The sequence below is a fragment of the Pelodiscus sinensis genome, chromosome 4 (assembly GCF_052426305.1).
Source record: "Pelodiscus sinensis isolate ZL-2025 chromosome 4, ASM5242630v1, whole genome shotgun sequence".
NCBI classification, from domain to species: Eukaryota; Metazoa; Chordata; order Testudines; family Trionychidae; genus Pelodiscus; species Pelodiscus sinensis.
Window position 1 is genome coordinate 29,384,957 of NC_143055.1, and position 25,464 is coordinate 29,410,420.

The 25,464-nt window shown below is 42.8% G+C and overlaps 1 protein-coding gene across 18 annotated transcripts in view; it reads right to left on the reverse strand.

The window, feature by feature from the left end:
* The window catches only part of PROM1 (prominin 1), an 89,551-nt gene that overhangs the window by 50,726 nt on the left and 13,361 nt on the right, over window positions 1-25,464 (reverse strand). For 13 of the 18 annotated variants that reach the window (XM_089777820.1, XM_089777823.1, XM_089777822.1 and 10 more), the window contains exons 3-4: window positions 10,863-10,921; window positions 592-618 (exon numbers count right to left, since the gene is read on the reverse strand). In XM_089777820.1, the coding sequence (XP_089633946.1) occupies window positions 592-618; window positions 10,863-10,921 (86 nt within the window). The remainder of the gene's footprint in view (window positions 1-591; window positions 619-10,862; window positions 10,922-25,464) is intronic. The other 5 variants (XM_089777821.1, XM_089777829.1, XM_014580555.3 and 2 more) reach the window with 1 other exon arrangement.

The following is a 25,464-nucleotide window of genomic DNA, read 5'->3' on the forward strand; positions in this document are numbered from 1 at the left end:
TTGTATACAAGCAGTAGCTTGGCAGAAGATGGAATACCTGTTCAGGTGTTTTCACTCAAGACAAGTCATAATTGTTCACTAGCTATCAATCCTCTTGCTTGAGTTCTAGTCATACAGATTCTGCCTCCAATCTCCCCTGTCCTTGAAAGACAAGTTGCTCCAAATGCAGTGTTAATAGTAAACCATTACCATTAACAAGGTTATAATCTTTGATCTAATTGCCAATCCTACAATAAACCCTAGGAAATCACGAAGGGCTTACAACTGATACACTTGCTTTGAGAATAAGATAATTTTGGTTGGATTTTACAAGATCAACACTCATTAAAAATTTGTTTGAAAGATTACAAATTAACTAAAAATGATCAAAAATATATTTTAGTTGATTACCTGAACCTGGAATGCAGCCAAATCAAAATTTGTTTAAATGAAAAGCACCACCATCGCCACTTAAAATGACACAAAAAACGATGTGTGTTTTGACAGGAGAGGTGATTAGAGTCACTACTATGTGGAGCTGTTCTCCCCCTCTCACCATCCAAAAAAGGGACACAAAACACATGTACCAGATATAATGGACGGCTTTATTACCTGAAGAGTCAGGACAACATTTTCTGGCTGTGGAAGTCAATGCAGATGGAGAATGTGTATAATGCACAGGCAGCATGCACAAAAACAAATCATGTGAGTGATGAATAATTAACTATAACAGAAACAAGAAAAATAGCAAAGAAGCAAAACAAAAAGCCACTGAACTAAGAAAAATGAATAGACGCACAGAATAATTAAGTCAAATTAATTATTTAAAGAAAATATATTATGAGTAGAGGGGTGGTTTTTGTTGTTGTTTCTTAGAGCCTTGGTAAGTTAAAAGGATTCAGGAATTCTTAATCCACCATAAATAGCTTTCAGTCTTAAAGTGAAAACAGACCAGTTATTTCTCTATAGACCATTAGTTATATGTCCTGAGACATTGCAGAGAAGAGGGGAGTTAGATATTGCATTAGTTTGCAATTTCTCAAAGAATGTCAGCTGCCAGAGCTGTTCCATAATACTTCTGCATTCTGAAGATACTAATTGTTTTGGCATTACGAGAAGCAGTTCCAATAGCAGTTTTCGTGCCTTGGCACATTATACAGGGAAATTATTCATCTACAATATAAAAGCTGGAAGGAAACAAAATCTACAAGAGTGGAAAAGGGTAAAAGAAAGGTGGTGACAGAAAGCAGAAATCTCATTTAAGTTCATAAGTGCTTCTGCTTCCACATCTGCCTTTCAATAGTTTTCCTGTTTTTCTTTCAAGTCACAAAAGTTTAAAAAAAAACAAACAAAAAAAAATTCTTCCCTCATTTTCAGATCTTAGGCTCAGATTAAACAAAGAATTTCTCAATGCTATTTGTTTTTCTGCATCTTCATATGGCAATTCATACCTAATGGGTGTTACCTCTTTCCCTGGTAAGTTAGAAAATAAGAGGGTGAGTTGTAAGTTGTTATACTGAAGGATGAAAGTCACTGAAAAGGAAAATACTTCCAAACCATCCAAACACTTGAAGAATTCCTGACCCTATATTGAAACATTTTGCATCAGAAATTCCAGTTCAGTAAAACAAACTTTATAGAGCTGTTGAAATATGATGGGAGGTTTCTCAGGGTGACACACACACCTACCCCAGATGTGTGTTTAGGGTACACACTGGAGACTACAACTTGGATCTCCCAAGTTCCTGTGAGGGTGCCCATTAATCTGTTAACTGAAAAATTGTGAATAATTTTTGTTTTAATCATACTGTTAATAGAGTACCAATTAAAGTGTATTAAATATTTTAAGATATGTTTCTACATTTAAAACGTATAGATTTCAATTACATTATATTACTATACATTTGTACTGTAAAAATGATACAGTATGAGGTGAATAGATAAATACAAGTACTGTAGCACAATCTCTATTGTAAAAGTGTAATTTACAAATACAGATTTTGTTAAGTAACTGCATTCAAAATTAATACAATATAAAACTTTAGAGCCTATAAGTCCACTCAGTCCCACTTCTTGTTCAGCCAGTCAAACACTTCAGTAGCTGGCTTTGCAAAGCATTTACATGTAAACATTCAAATGCCACTTTGTGCTTCGACCACCATTCCAGAGGGCATACTTCCATGCTGATGATGCCCATTTAAAAAAGAGTTAGTTAAATTTGTGACTGAAATCCTGCGGGGAGGACTGACACCAGCACACGTTCATTTTAAGAACACTTTCATTTAAGGTTCAAAATGCAAGGAAGGAACCGGTGTGAAATTTCTAGATAGATACAGCATACAACCCATGCCTTAAGAACCTGAAGCACTTTCCAAAATCTGAGAGGAAGGAGATGTGGAACATGCTGTCAAGAGTCTTCCAAGAGCAACACACCTATACGGAACCTATAAAACCTGAACCACCAAAAAAAGAAAATTCACCTTTTGATGATGGCATCTAACTCAGATGATGAAAATGAACATGCACTTGTCTGCACCACTTTGGATCATTATCAGACAGATAATCCCAATTAAATCAACCCAGCAAGGGCTTTGTCAAGCCGAGACTTAAACACCTCTAGGGATGGAGACTCCACTACTTCCCTAGGTAACCCATTCCAATGCTTGACCACCCTCTAGTGAAATAGTTTTTCCTAATATCCAACCTGGACCTCTCCAACCACAACTTGAGACCATTGCTCCTTGTTCTGCCATCCATCACTACTGAGAACAGCCTTTCTCCAGCCTGTTTGGAACCTCCCTTCAGGAAGTTGAAAGCTGCTATTAAATCCCCCCTCACTCTTCGCTTCTGCAGACTAAATAGACCCAACTCCCTCAGCCTTTCCTCGTAGGCCATATGCTCCAGCCCCCTAATCATTTTGGTAGCCCTCCGCTGGACCTTGTCTAATGCATCCACATCCTTCTTGTAATTGGTGGCCCAGAACTGGACACAGTACTCCAGATGTGGCCTCACCAGAGCCGAATAAAGAGAAATAGTCACATCTCTGGATTTACTGGCAATGATCCTCTTAATGCAACCTAATATGCCATTAGCCTTCTTGGATACAAGGGCACACTGTTGACTCATATCCAGCTTCTCATCCATTGTAATCCCCAGGTCCTTTTCTGCAGAACTGCTACTTAGCCACTTGGTCCCCAGCCACTTGGTCCCCAGCCTGTAACAATGCTTGGGATTCTTCAGTCCTAAGTGCAGAACTCTGCACTTGTCCTTGTTGAATCGCATCAGATCTCTCATAGCCCAATCCTCCAATTTGTCTAAGACACTCTGGACTCTATCCCTGCCCTCCAGCATATCTACCTCTTCCCCTAGCTTAGTGTCATCTGCAAATTTGCTGTGGGTGCAATCCATCCCCTCATCCAGGTCATTAATGAAGCTGTTGAACAAAACCGGTCACAGAACCAAACCTTGGGGCACTCCACTAGAAACTGATCATCATCCTGACATCAAGCCGTTGATCATTAGTCGCTGTTGATCACTACCTGACCTTCCAGCCATCTTTCTATCCCTTTAGCCAATCCACATTCCCTTAACCTGCTGGCAAGAATATTGTGGGACACCGTATCAAAAGCCTTGGTATATCACATCTACTGACTTTCCCATATCCACAGAGCCAGTTACCTCATAATAGAAGCTAAATCAGACTGGTCAAGCACTACTTGCCCCTCATGAATCCATGCTGACTATTCCTGATCACCTCCTCTTCTTCCAAGTGCTTCAAAATGGATTCGTTGAGGATCCCATTCATGATTTTTTCCAGGGACTGAGGTAAGTGTGACCGGCCTATAGTTCCCTGGATCGTCCTTCTCTTTCTTAAAGATGGGCATTATATTTACCTTTTTCCAATCATCTGGGATCTCTCCCGACCGCCATGACTTTTCAAAGATAATGGCCAAAGGCTCCTCAATGACATTTGCCAACTCCCTCAGTACCCTCGGATGTATTAAGTCCAGACCCATGGATTTATGTACGTTTAGCTTTTTTAGATAGAACGGTTAGGAACTTTCTCCACCAAGGGCTGTCCACCTTCGTCCCATATTGCGTCACTTAGCACATTAGTCTGGGAGCTGACCTTGTTCGTGAAGACCAAGGCAAAGAAAGCATTAAGTACTTCAGCTTTCCCCACATCATCTGTCACTAGGTTACCACCCTCATCCAGTAGGGGCCCTACACCTTCTCTGATCACCTTCTTGATAACATGCCTGTAGAAACCTTTGTTATCCTTCACATCCCTTTTGAGTTGCAATTCCAACTGCGCTTTCGCCTTCCTGATAACTCCCCTGCATTCTCGAGCTATACATTTATACTCCTCCCTAGTCATCTGTCCAAGTTTTCACTTTTTGTAAGCTCCCTTTTCATGCTTAAGTTCACAAAGGATTTCCCCGGTAAGCCACTCCAGTCTCCTACCATATTTCCTTCTCTTGCTACGCATTGGAATGATTTTTCTGTGCATTCAGTAAGGCTTCTTTAAAATGCTGCAGTTCTCCTGGGCTCCTTTCCCCTTCAGGTTAGCATCCCAGGGGATTCTGCCCATCAGGTCTCTGAGAGAGTCAAAGTCTGCTTTTCTGAAGTCCAAGATGTGTATTTTACTACTCTCTCTTCTTCCTTTGGTCAGGATCCTGAAATCTACCATCTCGTGATCACTGCTTCCCAGGTTGTCACCCACCTCTACTTCCCCTATTAGTTCTTCCCTGTTTGTGAGCAGCAGGTGAAGCTGTACACAGCCCCTGGTTGGATCCTTCAGTACTTGTGTCAAGAAGTTCTCCCCAACATTCTCCAAAAGCTTCCTGGATTGTCTGTGTACTGCTGTATTGGTCTCCCAACCTGTAATCACCCAAGATGTCAGGGTGATTAAAGTTCTCCATGAGAACCAGGGCCTGCAATCAGGAAATTTCTCTCAGTTGCCCGAAGAACGCCTCCTCTACCTCATCCACCTAATCTGGCACTCTATAGCAGACACCAACCGCAACATCACTGCTGTTGCTTACACCTCTAAACTTGACCCACAGACTCTCAACAGGGTTTTCTCCCTCTATATACTGGCATTCTGAGCAATCATAGTGCTCTCTTACATGCAGTGCAACTCCACCTCCTTTTCTCCCCTGCCTGTTCTTCCTGAACAGTCTATACCCTTCCATGACAGCGCTCTAGTCATGAGAGTCATCCCACCAAGTCTCTGGTTAAATCATATTTCTTGGACTGAGCCAGGGCCTTCAATTCTTCCTGTTGGTTACCCAGGCTTCTCGCATTGGTGTACAAACACCTTAGATAACCAGTTGATCGCCCCACCCTCTGCATTCGAATCATGGGTCCTCTTTTGTTGCTCATTCCTCTTTGCATTTCTTCCCAGTATCCGACTTCCCCACTCCCCTCAGGGTTTTGGTCACCATCCCCCGACGAACCTAGTTCAAAGTCCTCCTCACTCGGTTTGCAAGCCTGCCCGCGAAGATGCTCCTTCCTCTCTTCGTTAGGTGGATCTCATCTCTTCCTAACAATCCTTGTGCCCGGAATAGAGTCCCATGATCAAAGAAACAAAAGCCCTCTCTCTGACACCGCCTGCGCAACCACACATTTACTTCCTCAGTTCAACAATCCCTGCCCAGTCCTTTCCCTTCAACAAGGAGGATGGACGAGGACACCATTTGCGCTCCGAATTCTTGGATACTTCTTCCCAACTCTACGTAATCTGCAACAACACGCTCAAGGGTATTCTCGGCCGTATCGTTAGTTCCCACATGGAGAAACAGGAAGGGGTAGCGAGCCGAAGGTTTGATCAGTTTAGTACGACTCTCAGTCACATCTGAATTCGAGCTCCCGGTAAGCAGCACACCTCTCAAGATTCCAGGTCCGGACGGCAGATGGATGGCTCAGTCCTTCTTAGGAGGGAGTCCCCGACCACCACCACCTGCCTTCTTTTGGGGGGTGGTGGTCGTGGAACCCCCCCCTCCCCAAGACTATGCATCCCATGCCTTCCAGTAGAAGTGGTTCCCTTCCAATTTCTTCCTTGTGAGGTCCCTTCCAAAGCATTCAGCACTGCAGAGCCTGTGGAGAGAGCCTGAAAGAGATTACTTACCTCTGTTGGAATGGGGGATTCCTATGCTGGCCTTATTTTTCCTTCTAGAAGTTACATGCTGCCAGTTCTCTTCCTCATCCTGTACTGCCCTCTCTGGCTCTTCCGCCTGCCTTGTTTGCCAGGATTAAATGCTGCCATCTATTGAGGAAGTCTTCATCCTCTCTGATCAACTCCAGTCCTCTAATTTTTTCCTCCAAAATGGCAACCAGCTTGCACTTAGTTCAGATGAAATCCTTTCTTTCTTCTGGGAGGAAGACAAACATGGCACATACTGTGCAGGTAACAGCAAGAGACCTATCACTATCCATACCCGCTGTCCTAAAAAAGGGTTTAAAGGAAAGGCAAGAGTACCTTGCCTCCTTCTCCCTCCCCTTCCAAACTCCTTCTCTAAACTCCCTGTTTGCAATCACCTGTTCGCAAGCTCCCTGGTCACGGACTCACTCCTTTATAAAGCCCTGGACTGCCTGATAGTCCCTCCCCCTACCAAGGCTCAGCCAATCAGCAGAGGCTTCTAGATTTCAAACTTTACTGTATCTTGCACACATATTTTACGATGCAGGCTAAAAATCCACTCATTTTCAGGTTGCACTGTAAATAAAAAACATCAAGTATTATCTTCCGCAAATGTAAACAAATTTGTCTTAACTGGATGAAGAAAAAGGATTGAATGGACTTGAGAGAAAAAAAGAACAACGTTGTTTTTTGGATATATAATTACACATTTGTATGCTCAACTTTCATAAAAAAAGGGAAGGCACTACTTGTATTAGATGTATTGAAAATATTATTGCTTTTGTTTTTTTACAGTGCAAATATTTGTATTCAAAAATAAAGTGAGCACTTTACACTTGGCATCGTGTGCTGTAATTGAAATCAATAGATTTGAAAATGAAATAAAAATATTTAAATAAATGGTATTCTATTATTTAGTAGCACAATTAATCACTTTTTTTAAAAAAAACTTGATAGTCCTTGTTACTACACTGTCACTCAGACATTTCACTTGAATTCGCTGATTGCTAAGTTATGTTGGCAATTTTGGATAAAGGTGTGTGTAATTTTTTTGAAAAATAAAACTGCAAGATCTCAGCTTTATCCCATTGTGGAACAGGAAAGTTATCAATATTTCAAAACATTTTGTAGGATGGGAAACCTGTGTCTCTTCCAGCTCCAGTTAAGACACCCATCCATCCGTATGATAACATACGGATATTTTATGTACATCCAGAAACTACTATTGGAAACATCAGAGTTAGCTCAAATTTATAAAAAGGTAGCAATGACACTGAATACATTTTTCATATAGTGAAATTTTATGCTCCACTGTAAATGGGTATTTAAAATTTCATTTAGAAAACAAAAAGCAAGTTCACTGTCTCATAAAAAACCCCTAGAATCATGGCAGCATGATCAGTTGGGTGGTTTGTGGGGACATAACTATAGTTCGTCAATTTTTGGTTTATCCTGGAAGAAAATGAGGGTGGCTAGACAGACTGTATAGGATGAATAGCGGTGGCTGCCCCAAAACCTGCACTTTTGGGAGCCCCCCATAACCGGCTCAACCCTCCTATGGAGGAGAGGGACCCAAGCGATTAGGGGGACATTCACCATGCGTGCGGCAGGAACCGGTGCAGCCCGGCAGCCTTCTCCACCCTGCTGTGCCACCCTCTCCCAGCTTGCAACCCCCCTCCTAATGAGTGGAGTGGAGGTTGGGGGAGGGAGGAGAGAAGAGGCAGGGCCTGCAGCAGGGGGCTGCGCTAGGCCTGGCGCCTAGGAGGAAGGCTGCCCCAAGCTACGTGCCTCCCTTGGGATGGCCATGGTGCTAGGACAACTACTAAGACGACAGTCCACTTTACAAACGGAGTGGGCTAGGTGGGCTTAGTGCACAAGATTATAGCTGACAGTGGTTTCCAATTTCCCATTAATTCTATCCCAGTTCCTGAAGTTGGCAGGACTTATGGATGTCACTGACAATTGAAAGGCTTTGCTCAAAGTGTGTCAGTCAGTCCATGAAATCCAACCTCTAGGTTTCCTTACATATGGGCAAGCTGTTTGGTCTGGCCCTGCAACAAAACCCTCCCTTAGGATCAGTTCCAAACATCTGGATACTATGCAAATGGGCTAAATATCAGCAAGGCTTCCCAGAGAGACTTTAGGTCAATGGGCATGAGTCTAGTGACCAGATTCATTTTTCTGCACACATACTGTACCACCCACAGCATGTTCCAAGAACATATAGCCTACCAGATGGTAAAAAGCATACTCCACCACCAATTTGGGCCTTGTTAAAGGTCCTCACTGCAGGAATTCAACCCACTGCACTGCTTGAGACACGGCCCACTGTGCCATAAGGATAAGGCAGGAAAAACATGTTTCCGTAATCAGGGCTGGCTCTAGGTTTTTTACTGCCCCAAGCAAAACATTTTTGGCCACCCTCCATCTCACTGCTGCAGGACTGGCACCGAGGAGGAAAGCGCACCTTTCACCTTGCGGCTCTGACTCCCACCATGCCCTCCAGCCAAACCCAGCCTACATCCCGTCTCCCCTCCACTCACATACTGCCCTCACCCCACCCACTCACCAAACCCAGTTTCCACCTTCTCTCCCCTCCCGGGCAAACTCAACCCCTCAGTGACTGGACCCAGTCTGCCCTCCCTTCTGTCCTCACACCTAATCCACCTTGCACCCTCTCTTCCCTCCCAGCCAAACCCGATCTCTCCCCCCCCCCCAACCGGACCCAGTCCGCTCCCCTCTTCCACCTCCCCCCACTGACCAAACTCCGTCTCCTTTTCCTCTCCCTGCCAAACCCACATGTGCCCTCCCCACAACATGTGCAGAAATGTCTGAGTTCCCTGAGGGAGGGGTGAAAGTGGCACACGTCCCCCTGGGGATGCGCATGGACACTGCCGGGAAACATAACTGGCAAGGCCAGGAACACCTCTCCACTCCCCCCCGCCCCCCGGCAAATCTCTGAGCCAGGGCAGGCAAGGCCCCCTCCAGCGGCTCTTCAGCACCAGACCATCCAAATCAGGCTGCAAAGTACTTCTCCCCTCCCCCCAGCCTTGGCGCCTCTGCTTTAATCATCCTGGCCCAGGCAGAGCCTTCCTTCTGCCCAGCCCCACCAAGGCTGCAGTTCTCCCCTCCCTCTGCGACCAGCACTGAGGTAGAGAAAAGGAGGAGAGAGTCGCCCCCCCTCCCCATTTGCCAACGTGCACTACCCCCCACCTCCTGACACACATGCAAACTCCTTGGCCAGGGGCACCCGCTCCAACCAGAGGGGTCACTAGTAAGCGTAAGGCAGGTGGAAAGATGACTATAGGCACCTGGCTTGCAGCGTGGTCCCTGGCTGCAGTGCCCTGGGCTGCCCATTGCCTGGCCCCAGATCGCTCTGTGCAGCCTGCCCCGCATAGCCTGGGGAGAGCGACTCACCCACTAGGGCCGTAGCGCTCCAGCACCGCTGCTATTCTCAAAGCCCATGGTGTGCCCCCCTACATGTTGGGCCGTGCTGGCTGGTGCCAGTCAGAGGAGTGCGAACGATCCCCGGGCACCAGAGTCTGCTTCATGGGAGGCTCCCTCAGGCATTTTCCGCTCCCCGGCCGCTGGGTAGCGGCAGCGGCAGCAGCGCTGGGTAAGCGACTAGATCGGCATGTGACCAGTGCTCCTGTCGGGGCCGCCCCAGCCTGCCACAACGCCCTCTCGCGCTAACTAGAGGGCTCACTTTTCTCCCCAGTGCCGAGGGAAAGCAGTGAGGCAGTCCTGGAACCATGACGTCACAGTGCCTCAGCCATCACTGCGGGGCTGCGAGCACAACTTGCCCCACGCAGCCTGCCGGCGGAGGGTGGCTCCCTGCTGGCCCACTGCACGCTCCGCTGCCCCGCCCATTGCCTTGAGCGGCCACAGGGAGGCCTGCATTGGGCGGTGAGAGTCAGGAGTTCTCCGGCCAGTCTCTCTCAGAGATGGCCGGAATGCCGCCCCCGGCAATGTTCCGCCCCAAGCACATGGTTGGTTCGCTGGTGCCTAGAGCCAGCCCTGTCCGTAATCACTTCAAAATAAAAAAATACTTTATCAGTGGAATGTGAAAAACTCAGCTGTCGGGAGGTAGCAAATGGAACCAGCCTAGAACTGAACAATTATGGTTTTCTAACTTTAACATGCTTCATGAAAAAGAAAGAGGAGAAAAAAAAAATTGAGAAAAAGAGCACAAGCTAGTCTGAGAGACAGATAGTTACATTTTTATAGCTGGAGTGCTTGAGAAAACTGCTGCTAAGATTGCCTGAGTAATTCTATTTTAAAGAATATTTTCAGTCAGGTTTTGGCTCTTCCAGGACATAAAAAAATAAAACAAATAGAAAAAGACAAATATATATTTTACAATAAATATTTACAGACAATCAGGTCTGCTTAAAAAGCATTATTAGAGTATAAGTGATTTTAGCACCTGAATATCAGCAGGAATCCCTTGTTCTATAACTAGTTAAAATCTGTCTTTTTTGTTTTTAAACATTGGCTTCAAATATTTGTTTTGCACAAAAGATTAAATGCATTTCACAAACCATTTTTTACAAAAATGTTCTTAGCATTTTTCAAAAAAGATTTTTACACGGTATTTCTTTGGAAACATGAAAATAACCAGATGTCAATCACATATCCAATTATTGTTAGGTTAAGTTATTCTCTTCTTTAAACAGAGAATGTTAATGTTTCAGCTAAATTATGAACACAGACACACTTCCATTATGTGTAGATATATTACCTTTTGATAATCACCCTGCACACTTCCAAACTGCTGCTGTGCTAGTTTTTTGATGAGATCTGAAAATAAGCAAGAACATTCCAGAGTTTTAGAGAACATAAGTTAGAAAATGGAAGTAAGTTACATTGCTGGTTAGATAGGATAACACTGAGAACAGAAGTCAAAGATGACAGACAAACATATCTGAGCGTGACTAACTATAGCAGAATACTATAGTTTTTAAACTTACCTGTATATTTTATGAGAATCATGACAGATAATCAGGTTAATGAACTCATACTGAGATGCAGTAAAGGCAGGGTTTGTTTTTAAAGTTGATCCTATGTGCTGTAGAGGCCAGTGAAGTGATAAATTAGATACTAGGTTACCTACTACCTAGCCATATCGATTTGGGTAATCTTAATGCCCCTTGTTTATGACAGGTCAACCATATCTTTGTTGGAAAATACAAATACTCCGCAATTAAGGTGGGTTTTTTAAAATCATAACAATCCTAAAAAGCCTATCATCTATGCACCCTACAACTATATAACTGATGCTTAAATACTCCTGTGTGGATCTTCAATGTAGCTTTTTCCACATCTTAGGCAAACAGCGCCTGGTCTGGAGCCAGTAGATGTCAGACCAGAGCTGACTCTGGAGCTTTCCTCGACCTTGGAATCAAAGACCAAACAGAATTCTCAAACTCACCTACTTGATATTATGGCTTATCTGCATTACCACAGTGCCCATGTTGTGCTAGACTACTCGCTCAGCCCAGCATGTTCTTTACCAATTGAATTCAAGTCACACCAACTACACAGTGACAGCCAAAAAGTGGAAGAGAAGTTCACTACAGAATATTCTAACTCAAAGTAGGCTCCAAGGGGTAGCCGAGTTAGTCTGTACAGGAAAAAGACAACAAATTATCTGGTAGCACTTTATAGACTAACAAAACATATAGATGGTATCATTAGCTTTCATGGGCACAGGCCACTTTTTCAGATGACCGGAGTAGGCTGACAATTTATTTTTAAGTTAATATTCTGTACATATTAGTTCATCTGTAAGCTCTTTAGGACTCAGACCCTTTTGTTACGCATTCATACAGGTCCAACTATGCTGAGGCTTCTAGGTACTATTGCAAGCCAAACAATGGAATTTTCAGTTACATCACTATGTTAATTTTCCCCAATAAAAAAGAAAGTTGAGACAACCCAGAATATTATGTCTGACTGATAAAGTCCTGCAACCCTATGCCATCAGTTTAAATCCAGACCAGATGGCAGTGGCTGACTACAGTTCATTGATGGCCATTTAATAGCCTATGTGAAGTAGCGTTGGGGGAGTCAATCCAATTCCTACTGAACATGTGGCACTGTATTGATTTTGGCACATCTGGAAGGCTAAGATTTCTCCTAAACTCTCATTCTCATCCTTATCGTTGGTCCCTCCAGTAAGAGAGGTGATATCACTGGCAGACAATAATGCAAGCTTTCTATTATCTGTTTCACTTCTATTCTGTTGCTCAAGGAGGATTAAGAGTTTTGGGGACTGAAGTTAATGCAGTACTATTCAAAAATAAAATTCATTTAAAAAAAAGTAAGTCATATGATGTGCTCAATGGGTTAGCAGGGGCATCTGTGGCTCCCACTTTCTCTCCAAGCTTTTTACAGCAAAATCCAGGGAGCTAAAAACCTAAACACCTTCACTGGCTCCATAAAATAAGACTTACAGGGAAAAATGAAATGAATGGCTTTTTAAAAAAATGTCTCTCTGAGAAAGTGTGTGAGGTAATATTTTCAGTGGGTGAAAGTGAAGATTTCGAGCTAAAGACATCTTTAACAACTGCGTAACTAAAACTTTGTCTCTTTCACCAAGAAAACTTGGCCCAACAGAAGATATCGCCTCACCCATCTTGTTTTGCTAATATCTTGGGACCAAAACACAACAATGCAAACAACAAAGAAAAGATGCAAACATGTAATGGGGAAGGCAGGAGAGTGGTTGTTTCTAGACACCAAAGTAGAGGAAACCGCAGCTGCCAAGATTGACTGGAAGGAAGGGAAATTACTGCTAACTTACCCTTTCATAGAAACAGCATAGTAAAGTGGCAACGGGGAATAGCAAAGCTATTACAATAATAAAAGCCATATAAGAACAGAGAGATTGGTAGCAATAGCAGATGATTAAGGAGTTTGTACTGCAAAGTATCAACATTTGGAGAAAACCAAAAAATGCTGGAACAATAGAGGTGAATGTCCCAAGAACAGAGGCACATACATTTCTGGAAGGCACAGAATCCTAATCAAGGTAAGTATTTTAAAACTTTGGCTATTAAACACTTCAAACAAAGGTCAGCTAGCATTTAAAGAGATGCACAGAATTGCAGGTCTGATAAGCAACACACCCAAGTTGTGAGTCTGCAAACATACGGGGAATCAGCAAGGAGTCTTTACTGCATCAAAATCAGTAAGGGCATGTCTGCACACCCGAGTTATTTTGGGATACCAGAGGTAGCCCAAAATAGCTACCTCGCATCTTTTGAACACGTCCACTATTTCAAAATATAGCACATGCTGTTTTGCCATCCCTGTAAGCTTCATTCTACGAGGAGTAAGGGGTGGCTTGAAATAGCACTTTATTTCAGAATTTAGCACTGTGCAGACCAGTGTTTTTCAACTTTTTTTTTAATAAAGTACCCCTTTTTAAAAAAGTGTACCCCCACTACTTACAATTTTCAGACAATTTTTTTTCTACCATTGCAACACATTTGTTTAAACAACTTAAACATAACTGGGCGGGCGATTAAATTTTTGGATGTAAAAAGTACAAAAATAATGAAGTGCTGTAAAACTTAAAACAAAAATTCAGTTCTCTCCAAACTTCAGTTGTGTTGAAGTATCTTCCAGACTTCGAGTACCCCTAAGGGTACGCCTACCACTGGTTGAAAAACACTAGTGTAGACAGTGCCAAATGACAAAATAAGCAAACTGTGCATCTTCTTTCGAGTGCTGTGTAGACGCACAAAGACCCAAAAAGAGCTCAAGGACTCTGGGCACAGATTTTATATTTCCTGAGATTTCTGATATAATACAGAAACAAAGCAAAATATAACCCACTGATGTAACAATGCTACACTACACAAATTCAATTTAATTGACTCAGCCATACAATGCAGAATTCTACAAGAATACTACACACCTTTCCCACATCAACAGAAAAACTAAACTTGGTTAAAAAAAGCTTCTATATCTAAAATCAACTTGTAACCCAATTAGTACATAGGAGTGTAATGTAAGTTCCCTGTTTCTCTTAACGGATGTCTTTTATAATAATCGACAATGGTTTAAAAAATTCCTTTTACTATAGCAACGGATAAAATGAGAGCCATTAAAACTGCTGGAGTGGAGAAGTACTTTAAGCCGAAGTTTTATGTGAAAGAGTGAACATATTTATGATGGTAGATTTGCATATTCCCCCATTGTTTTATTAAAAAAATCTCTTTGGATCATATCCTCAAGTGGTGTAAGATAGTATAATTCTACTGAATTCGATGCAACTGTGCCATTTACACTTAATAGCTGGCCCTTTGTCATTTATTTGTAGGGCCCAGCCTTAGACCATCTACTTATACAAAAGCTTCAGAGGGGTAGCAGAGTTAGTCTGTAACAGGAAAAACTTAAATAGACTAGTAGGACCTTAAAGGCTAACAAAACAGATAGATGGTATCATGAGTTTGTGTTCTTTACATTTTTACTTATACAAAGTACAACCAAGATCTTGCGCAGGATTAGAAAAACTGAATAAAAAAATAAAAGATTCTTGGCAATAGCTGATCTTATATTCTAAACATAGGACAGTATGGGCCTAAAAAGATACTGGACTCTGTATGAATCTGCACAAATAGCAGGTTTCCCACACTTGAATCAAAAACACTTTCAAGCAAGCAATGGGTGTGTTACCTGCAACTGATTCAAAATACTTTCTTAAAGTGTAATGTAACTAAAGGCTGCTGGTACTGAAACTTATTGAACAGCTGATAAGAACTCCCATCACCACATCAGGCTAATGCAGTTACATCAGCAGCTAATAAAATAGCTGAAGATGTTAATAAAAATCACTGGCACCCTTTTTATGTTGACATATTATGTACTGTTGTGTAATATAAGTGACAAAAACAACAACAAAACAGAAGCAGTTTGGCAGGATCTTTATGATATTTCTGAAATAAAATGCATCAGTTTTAGTTTTGCAGGACTTTTTTGGGAGGGAGGGGTGTTCCAATGTGGGTTGATGATAGACTTCACAACACTGGAATTTCTTACAGAATGGAAGTTAAGTTTTATAACCAGTATAACTTGATAGGCACTGTTGCCATTTTGGAGTAAAGAATTAAACAGAAATCAGCCAAATACCATATGTTAAACAAAACAAAACAGAAGAGTTAAGTAACTTATTTTTAATGAATTTGAAAAGGCTCTGAATTGTGGTTCTGAATCACAGAAGTTTACTCAGAGCTAAACACCATTACCTCATTGCTGCTTATAGCTGTCAGTCAAGATGACAGAACCAATTTTCCATCTATTTTTCATAGTATTTCTGGGTACACAGTTTTTCCAAACTGAATTATTGGATACTCTTCAAAGCAGGCCCAACAGAAAAAACTAACTTTATAATGTTCAAGATGAACATGACTAATTGTTCAAGATGAACATGACTAAATTAAGGATGTAAACAGTTAGTTGATGAGCTCTGGTTTATCAGTTAATGTTCACAGTTACACTGTTCCACACAGACTCCTGTCCCACTACTGGGGAGATGCCTGCCTCACCACGATGCTGCCTCTTATATAGGCTGGCTCCCCAGCAGCAGGTGTGTATAAGCATACTACTGCTGAGTGTCAGCAGTTACACATATATCCACATTTTAACATCTCTATGCTATAGAATACATGTTGTGTCCCTTCAATTAGACAAAACAAACATTAATTACTGTATGAAGTCCAGATTTCACTCCACATGTTGAACTGGTCACAAAACAACATGACCACTACTCTACTTGTACTTTTCTCTATCTAGAAAATCTGTCTCATACATTTAGTCCTTGGCAAGGTTTCCAGATATGTCACAGACTACCAATTCTCTCTACTAGGGGCCAGTCATTTATGCAAACAGCTACCACTATACGATTCTTTCCATTTAACATTTTATAAGTTCTTTGGTATCAACTGTAGTAACAGTCAAAATAAACTCATTTGATATTAAATGTGCAAGTTATGCAATAACATCACTGTTGTAAGTTTGACAACACAAATCAAATTCCTTTCAGGTGACAAATCTTTCTACATTTTACATTACGCCATGGAAGTCTTTAAAAGTAGAAGATGCCACAACTCGATTGAGCACACGTATAGAGCTCAATTCTTAAAAAGGAAGATATTGCGAAAAGCATGCTGACCTTTGTTTACAAATTAACTGCATTACCTTTTAAATCTATGACTGACTGAGCAGATGCTTGCATTGTTTCACATGACCAGTAATCCAAGGTCTTGACACAGAACACATTTTATCACTGAGGTTAAAGAGCTTTACTTTATAAGGCTCACTTACTATACTAATTCTGTTAATGCTTTACTCAGTCCCTTTCCTGCTTTCCCCACACATGCAAAATGTTAAAGCAGATTGAACTATTCACTTCTTATACCACCAACTTACTGATACTAACACCTCCTTGCAAAACTTCATATAAACACTGCTTTCCACATGGTGTGAGCGTTGTGTAGATATTTCTAAATATGGTTATTCAAACACACCATAAAGTTTGTTTCTTGGCACTATACAACAGAAAGGAATGACAAAAGAGAATAGCGACTTGCTTAATATCCAGATAGCTTACTGCTATCAATACAACAAACTAGTACAATTCTCACTCCCAGGAAAGTTTTACAGGACTAGGTGACAGTAGTGGTGGGGGGAGGGGCAAAGCCAAAAGTCAGGACTATACAGTTAATGGAGGGAAGGGTTTATTTAAATTGCAGAGAAATCACTTTTCCTATTGTTGGTTGCAGCATAAATAATTTCATGGATGTAAAATTTGCACGCCTCCTGCTGGTCCTTGAGTTCCCTGGACAGTGCAACCGCAACAGCCTTCTGTTGGTAGCTGTCCATAAATGCAAGCAGACCAGCATGTGGCATCTGGAGTCAGGCAGGGTGCAGAGCAACAGACACCCAATAGTTGGAGACTAGTAGTCTCTTTATATAGCGCAAAGGGTAGGGTGCATGGAGCATGCGTCACCTCTCCCCCATGCACCTGAAGTGGAGAGGTCTGCCAGCACTTACAGAACATGGGCTGAAGCCCTGACTGCTGGCATCCCTTTCCTCAACACCACCCACCACGGGGCCGAAATGCCTTTTCCCAGCTCCCCCACTGCTAGCTGCAGCCCCCCCCCCAACTCCTGCCCCCCAGGCTGAAGCCCCCTGCCACCACAGAGCTTCAGCTGTTTCTGGCTGGCCCTCACCAGCAGGCTGAAGCCCCTTTCTCTGGCAGCCTCCACCACTGGCAGCAGCCTCCCAAGTCAACAGGATTACTCATATACTTAAGTGCTTTTCTGGACTGGTGTCAAGGTGAGCACACCTACTGTCAAATTAAGCAATTTCACAACACTTAGAAAATGTAAGTCTGAAATTAATGTATTACTGCTGTTTCAAACTCACGGTTTCTTTTAAAACACGATTTGTATGGAGCTGTGCCATGTTTTAACACAAACTTTCACGATTAGTGAAGGCACAGCAAGTTTCATGCTTATCCCTGGAGATATCAAAAATAATTTGATTTAACAGAAAAGATTGTGAAAATGATGACCATGCAATTAAAGTCTGTTTTGACTTCATGTGACTGATCCAAAGCCAACCAAAGTCAGTCAGAATCCAGTGGTCTTCAATAAGTGCTGGATCTGATCAGGAGTGAAAAGGCCCACCTCTTCTGGAACGTAAGCCTCTACAGCTTGTTGCCTTATTGCCAATTACTTGGTTTTCAGCATCCAGCGTTGCTCTTTATTCCAGCAGCCCCCGTTAGCTCTAGTCTTCTACTAAATCAGGGTCAGACAAGAGCCACTGGTGGCAGAGGCAGTGGCAGAAGGACCCAGCACACAGGCTGTTGTGCACAGGTCCTTTCTTCCCTGCTTATGCCATGGAACTGTCACCCTCCTTAAGATCAAGAAAACGGTCCACAAGACCCAGCCCTCCCCCAGAAACCACGCAGGCAGTGCATTTGATATGAGAAGCACCTAAGCTGAAACTACATTCCAGATAGGAACCAAGTGTTCCTTCTTTCCTTCCTGCTTAAATGTTCCTTGTAGCGGTCTAGACTTAAGAGTCTACATGCATGGCGAAGACTGTTCCTCTCCAAGCTCCAATGGTTAGGGATTCAGATCTTACTCACCACTTATAGGGTCTCCTTTAGGCAGCTTAAGTTACACCCATTTTCCCCAATGACGACAGAATTTTGGGGGAGGGTGTCTTTCCTCAGTGTTCCTGTCCCTTTATATTTTGGCAAGGTCTCTCTCCATGCAGGTGGCTAGCTTCATCTTCAAGGTTAACTTGCTTCCTTAGCAATTTGATCATGCGGTTACCATTCTTTACCCTCCCATCAAAGAAACTCCTTATTCAAGTGCAACCTGGCCATTATATTCTTCCCACATAAAACCTGGAAACTGTATATCCAATTTATAATCTGTACTGTTCAAAAAAGGTACAAAAAGGAGAGAACAGATTTTCATGAAAGAATTACCTAATAGTAGATACACATACCTTGTATTAGAGCATACCCTCTGTGAGCTGGCCACATCTTGGACAGAAAAGAGATAGAAACCTGGCAATCACTCCTCACTATCATGGATCATTATGGAACATGCACCCAAAAGATAGAACTAGGTACGGTCTCTCCCATGAAGAGCTTTCAGGGTTATCAGAGGATATGATACAATCTATGCTGTGTCTAATTTATTGGGCTACTTGCAGGAAATGAAAATATTTCTCCTGCGTAGTAAACTGACATTCTCCAGAGGAGCCCACCTGTATGGAAGACCCACTTGACTACTCTATATATACACAGCTAGTTTATGTAGTAATTAGGGATGTTAGAGTACAACTGGTTAACCAATAAGCATCACATCTTCCCTGCTATAGGTCTGCAAGAAATTTTGGTGCAAGCAGGCAGGCAGGCTCAGTTCTGCTGCACGGTGAGCCCCGGCAGCAGCCCTGGCAGCCTGCCTGCCTGCTTCAAGTTTTTTACAATACAGAGCCACAATGGGGGCAGCCTGGGAATGGTAGCGACCCAGCACAAACCAGGACGGAGCCTGCAGGCTCCTACTGCAGAGCCCGCAGTGGGCTGTAGTAAACTTAGTGTAAAAAACAGTGTAACCAACAGGATATTTAATGGTTACTGTATTACGTAGTTTTTAAACTGAAATACATTACTTGTAGGGATGAGTTCTCAGTTTTGAGCTAGTGAGTGAGGATAAGGAATAGGGTTGCTAGGTGTCCGGTTTTGAACCGGATAGTCTAGTATTTGAGCTCTCTGTTTGGGAAACAAATTGAGAAGATATAAATGTCCAGTATTTTCTAAATAAGATGTAATGTAGATTGTGATGTGATGTCAAGTGTGTCCAGTATTTTTATTGAAACCATCTGGCAACCCTAATACGGAAGCTTGGACTGGAGCAAAATAAGTTAGGGCTGTTGGAAGGGTGGCTCTAACTAGGGTTGCCAGCTGTCTGGTATTGATCCAGACAGTCCAGTATTTTTGCCTCCTGCCCGGTAAAAACTTCAGAAGATACTGGACACCTAAAATGTGTAGTATTGTCTGATTTTTTTTTCCCCCTCAGTCATGAGGCGAAAATCCTGGGTCCTTACCGGGTTCCACAGGGGAGCTGTCCAGCCTGGAGCAGGAAGATAGGCTGCCAGCAGCCGTCCTCCATCTTGTTAGGGACAAAAAGCCTCAAAAGCGTTTCTTAAAGGGGCCATGCTGGGTTTTTTTTAAAAGATTAGCTTAACTCTTGGGGTCCTTTTTTGGCTCAACAACTTTGGTCATCCCCCCCTCTTATTCTTCCTCCCCCCCCCCCCCGCAGAATTTTTTCCCCCAGTGGGTTTTTTTGGGGAGGGGGAGAGAAGGGGTGTCATCTGGCAACCTTAGCTCTAACAGGCATATAAATATAGCATCATGTGCCTACAAAAGCTCATGATACCACCTACATGTTCTGTTAGTTTTTAAGATGCTGCTAAACTATTTGTTGTTGTTTTTCCAGTTACAGAATAACTCGGCTATTCCTCTGAAGATAAAAAATAGCAATTAGCCAGTCACCACTTGCAAATAAGTCTTAATTATTTTAAAGACAATTGGAAATAAATTCCCATATTCACATATTTGAAGTGCTATAATAAACTCATGCAAGTTGTAAGAAAACCACCTCTCTTGTATCAACAGTTAGAGTGTTCCATAGAAACCCATTTTTTTAAAAAAAGAAAAGAATGTACTGCCCTAGGGGAATCCTGGAAACCTCTACAAATAAGTCCTCAGAAGACTTAATATTTGTATTAAAGGATGTGAACTCACATTGCCAGATCCTTTTAAAGACTCACTTAAACATTGCTAGATCACCACAGAATGGAACAGCTAACATTTCAAGCATTTCTCCCTTTCTACTCACTCAACTGAACAGCTATTTCTTGACTTTCAATAGCAAGATTTCACAGTGAGTATTGAGATCTTTGTAGCTGAACAGATAAGCCACTGAACTGACTGCTGAACTTCAAAAAAAGTTCTAAAAGAATATCGGGGCACAGAGACAATTCAGAGTCCATGAGGAGATGGGGGAGCGGGGGGGAGAAGAGATGAGCTTGGAGAGGACAGAGCAATGGGTTACCCCAAGGCGCTCTGTGCCTTCTCCAACACTATTCAGCCTTTACATCAATGACCTGCCAGCAACAGTCTCACAAAATTTCATTTACACAGTTGACATCTGTTGCTGTACCCAGGCATGGTCATTTCAAGAGCCTGATGTCTGGGACATGGTACAATTAGCGGTCTACTGCAGAACTTGGTGCTTCTAGCCAATCATAAAAACAGTCTCTAGTTTGTTCCATCTTCATTGTGCCAGCGCAGTGCAACCTGAGAACCGAATGCTTATCTGAATGGACAGAAGGTTCTACTTCATGCTTCACCAGTCTACCTCTGTATGACCTTACACCACATTGAATTATCTGAATTGCCCGCCTGAGGAAGACAGCACCTAAAAGTTAAAGATTGTTTTAAGGTTCAGCGGCAGCCTAGAAAGACTGCATTACACCACTTAAAATGGCATTGCTTGACTAGATGACTATGCACATGCTAAATAAACAGGAGCACAGCTGGGATGGCAACAAAGTGGGGTTGAGATGCAGCGTGTAATACAAGATAGGGAGAACAGCAAGCAAGAGTGTGACATGGAACTGTGTGAATTCTCCCTAAAACAGGTTGGACTGTACTGGCCCCTAGGGTTGCCAGATGCTTTCACAAAAAATCCAGAACATGGCAGGAAAAAAATTGGTTGAGCAAAAACCAACTTCCTCCCTCCCCCCCTGCCCGGGAAAAAATGTCCCTGCCAGCCTTCCATCCATTTTACATGTCCTGTATTTTCTGGGTTTTTTTTTTTACTGAACAGGGGGCCACAATTAATGGACTGTCCAGGCAAAAGCCAGACACCTGGCAACCCTATGGTCCCACATCTTCATGACCTGAACAGTCCCAAACAAGGGGATTTACAAGACCAGGGAAGGTCCATGCCCTAGTGGCCTGTGCTACCCATCATGCTCAGGCTAGAGTTCCCCAGCCACTGGAGTCAGGGAGCTCCTCTGGGGCCAAAACTACCTGCCATGTCGGCCATCCTCTCCCCTCCCTCCCACACATACACTTTGGGCTCCCAGCTGAGTCACCATTGCCCCAACAGTGCTCCTGCCCTGCCACCAGACCTCCCTCTTCCTGGAATCTGTGGTCCAGGAATATCCATGGTTCATGCCAGACCATGGATTCCCAGTTAAGGGAGGTACAACCTGTGGCACTTTAATCAGAAAGCATGGGTGCTATAGGCGTTTAGCTACAAGAAGCAATGCAATTCATAGGAATGATGAAATGTGATGCAGCAAAAGTAACTTGGTGAATGGGAAGCAGTAAAGGAAACATACAATTTTAATAGATACCTCTTCTCACAAGCAAATTCCACTCATCCCAAACAAGACAAAATAGCCAGTAGATATTCTCCAGTTCAATGAACATTTAACTCATGCACGCACCAGAGCTCCTTATTTTCCAAGAAAGGCTAGATGGAAGCATAGTAATATAAACAGAATGGACTCAGAGTATGTTATTAACCAGGAAGTGAAATTAAGCCATTAAACCTTTGTTTTCCCACAAGGTCCCCAGTCTTTACAACTGCCAACCACTAGGCAAATTCCCCTCTCTCACCCATTATCCCATGCAGTAATCCACACAAATTTTTGAAAAGGCATAGCCAGACAGCAAATCGTTTATTTAAAAAAAAAGTCGCTATAATGCTGATTGTCACACAGAATAAAAAGGCTTTTCCTTCAAAAATAACTTTTTCCTGGGACATGACGACAGTTCTTCACTACAAAGAAAACTTGTTGCAAATTTGCAAGAGCCACCAAAAAAAAGTTGCCTTCAGAAAAATCTTAGCTCAGAAATCTGCATACATAATATAAACCGGGCCAGGAGGGGTGCACATGAAAGAGTATTGCATGCTAAAAATTAATACAATTTCTGCAAGACATCTTAAAAGAAAACTGAATGGCTTTGTTTACAGCACTATAATTAGCCAACACTATATATTTTGTCTGTAGTGGCTACACGAAGCTCTCTCTAGGCCACCATCTGGTAAGGATTTACAACAGATTAAGGGCAAGGGTTTGGCTCAGGTTGTTGTATAGGATTGTCTGTTTTAACCCCCTGAAGTCACTGAGCAACATGTTGGTACTTTGTAGTTCACACATCCAAGGTGCACTGGAGTAATGCAAACATTTAAAGACGTTATTTTTAAAACATATGCATAAAAATGGTGTATAACCTTCAGTAGGGATTTCCAGATCCCTTCCTCTGCACTCAATGTTCCAGAATATTGTAAATAAACTAACAATAGAAGAGAAATCTCCTTTTATACTCTAATGTGAATGCAGACAATTGGAAGTGACACCGATTCCTACTGGTATTTGTTTTTAATTACTTCAGCAAGTATCTTTTTGGAAAACACATTATGACCTCACAATTCCTCCTTTATATTTGGCATTTCTTTGCAAGGGGCCGTATACGTCATATAAACCTGTATCAAATACACCACGATTGCAGAAATATGACAGATCAGTGTTTCTCAACCAGTGGTATGAGTACCTTTAGGGGTACTTGAGAGAAAAGTCTGGGTGGTACGTCAACACAACTGAAATCTGGACAAACTAAATTTAAGTTTTACAGCACGTTATTATTTTTGTACTTTTTACACCCAAAAATGTAATTGTCCACCCAGCTATGATTAAGTTGTTTAAACAAATGTGTTGCAATGGTAGAAAAAAATAGTGTGTCTGAAAACTGTAGGTACTGGGGGTATTATATATTTAAAAGGAGGTATTTAACGTAGCTACAACCTGAATTAGGATGTACCTTTCACCTCCCTGCTCAAAATGCAGGAATGGCCATACTGGGTCAGACCAACAGTTCATCTAGCCCAGTATCCTGTCTGCTGACTGTGGCCAATACCAGATGCGCCAGAGGGAGGGAACAACAGGTAATCACATGATCCCTCCCCTGTCATCCATTTCCAAACAAATAGAGGCTAGGGATACCATTCCTACCCATCCTGGCTAATAGCCATTGATGGACCTAACCTCCATGAATCTAACAGGGTTCAAAAAAGAGCTAAAGTCCTAGCCTTCACCAAATCCTCTGGCAAGGAGTTCCACAGGTTGACTGTGCGCTGCGTAAAGAGAAACTTCCTTTAGTTTGTTTCAAACCTGCTGCCTATTAATTTCATTTGGTAACCCCCCCCTCCCAGTTTTTATATTGTGGGAAAAAGTAAAAGTTTATACTTTTTCCATACCAGTCATGATTTTATAAACCTCTATCATACCTCATCCCCCTTGGTCTCCGCTTTTCGAAGATGAAAAGTCGAAGTCTTTTTAATCTCTCTTCATATGGAAACCTGTTCCAAACCCCTCAATTTTTGTTGCCCTTTTCGGAACCTTTTCCAGTGCCTTCTCCAATGAGATGATGCAACCATATCTGTACGCAGTATTCAAGATGTGGGTGTACTATGGTTTTATGTAAAGGAAATAAGATATTTTCTGTCTTATTCTCTATCCCTTTTTTAATAATTCCTAATGTTCTATGTCCTTTTTTGACTGCGGCTGCTCACGGAGTGGATGTTTTTAGAGAACTGTCCACAATGACTCCAAGCACTCTCTCTTGAGCAATTGTAGCCAAATTAGTCCCCATCATATTGTATGTATAGTTGGGATTATTTTTCCCATGTGCATTACTTTACATTTATCAACATTACATTTCATATGCCATTCTATGCCCAATCACTTCGTTTGAGATTTTTTTTTTAAGCTCTTCCCAATCTGCTTTGAAAAACTCAATAGGGGCAGTTTCCTTATGTAACCAGAATACTGTACATGGTTCCAAATGGAAACTCAGAAGTTGTGTTTTAGCATAAGTTTGAGTTAAGTAACAGTCCGCAGCAGATAACGGAGACAAACTTAAAATCAGGTGGCTTACAAGACACTCAGCTGAGACTAGGGATATTAAGATGTTGTTAACTGGCTAATCTTGTAGTCGATAGAATTAGTTGATAGGGGAAGGCAGCCCGGCTCACTCCGGGTCTGAGATCTATCCCTGCTGTAGCTCTGCAGTTTAAATGTACTAAGAGCCAGGCGAGCAGCCCCTGTCCATAGCTAGTCTAGGCCCACTGCAGCCGGACGCTGCTTCGTGGCAGCCTCCCTGCCCCCTCCCCACACGCTGCTGCCTCTAATAAAGGCAGCAGTGGGGGGGAGGGGGGAGAGCAAGCAGAACCATGGAGACAGTGCTAGGGGGACTGGCTTTTCAGCTGGCTCCCCTCAGCACCAGCTTCCCCCCCTCCTTGCTGCCTCATACAGAGGCAGCAAGCGGGGAGGGTGGGGTGGTGGAGAGAAATGCATAGTCAACTAGATTAACCAGCAAGCCAGTGGTCTCCAACTTTAAGTACAAGATCATTTTTTGAATTTAAGTGCAATCCAAGATATACCTCAAACCCAAATACCCTTGTCCCACCTCCTTTGTACCCCTTCTTCGAGGCCACGCTCCTGCTCACTCCATTCTTCCTCCCTCCCCTTCACCAGGCTGGGGCAGAGGGTTAGGGTGCCAGCTCTGGTCTTGGATTAATGGATTTGGAGAGCAGAAAGGGCTCTGAGCTGAGCTTGGGACAGGCAGTTGGGGTTGCATAGGGAGTTCTAGGTACAGGCTCTGAGAGGGTGTTTGGATGCATGGGTGCTCGGGGCTAGAGCAGGGGCTTGGGGTGCACAAGGGGGTTCATGCCTGA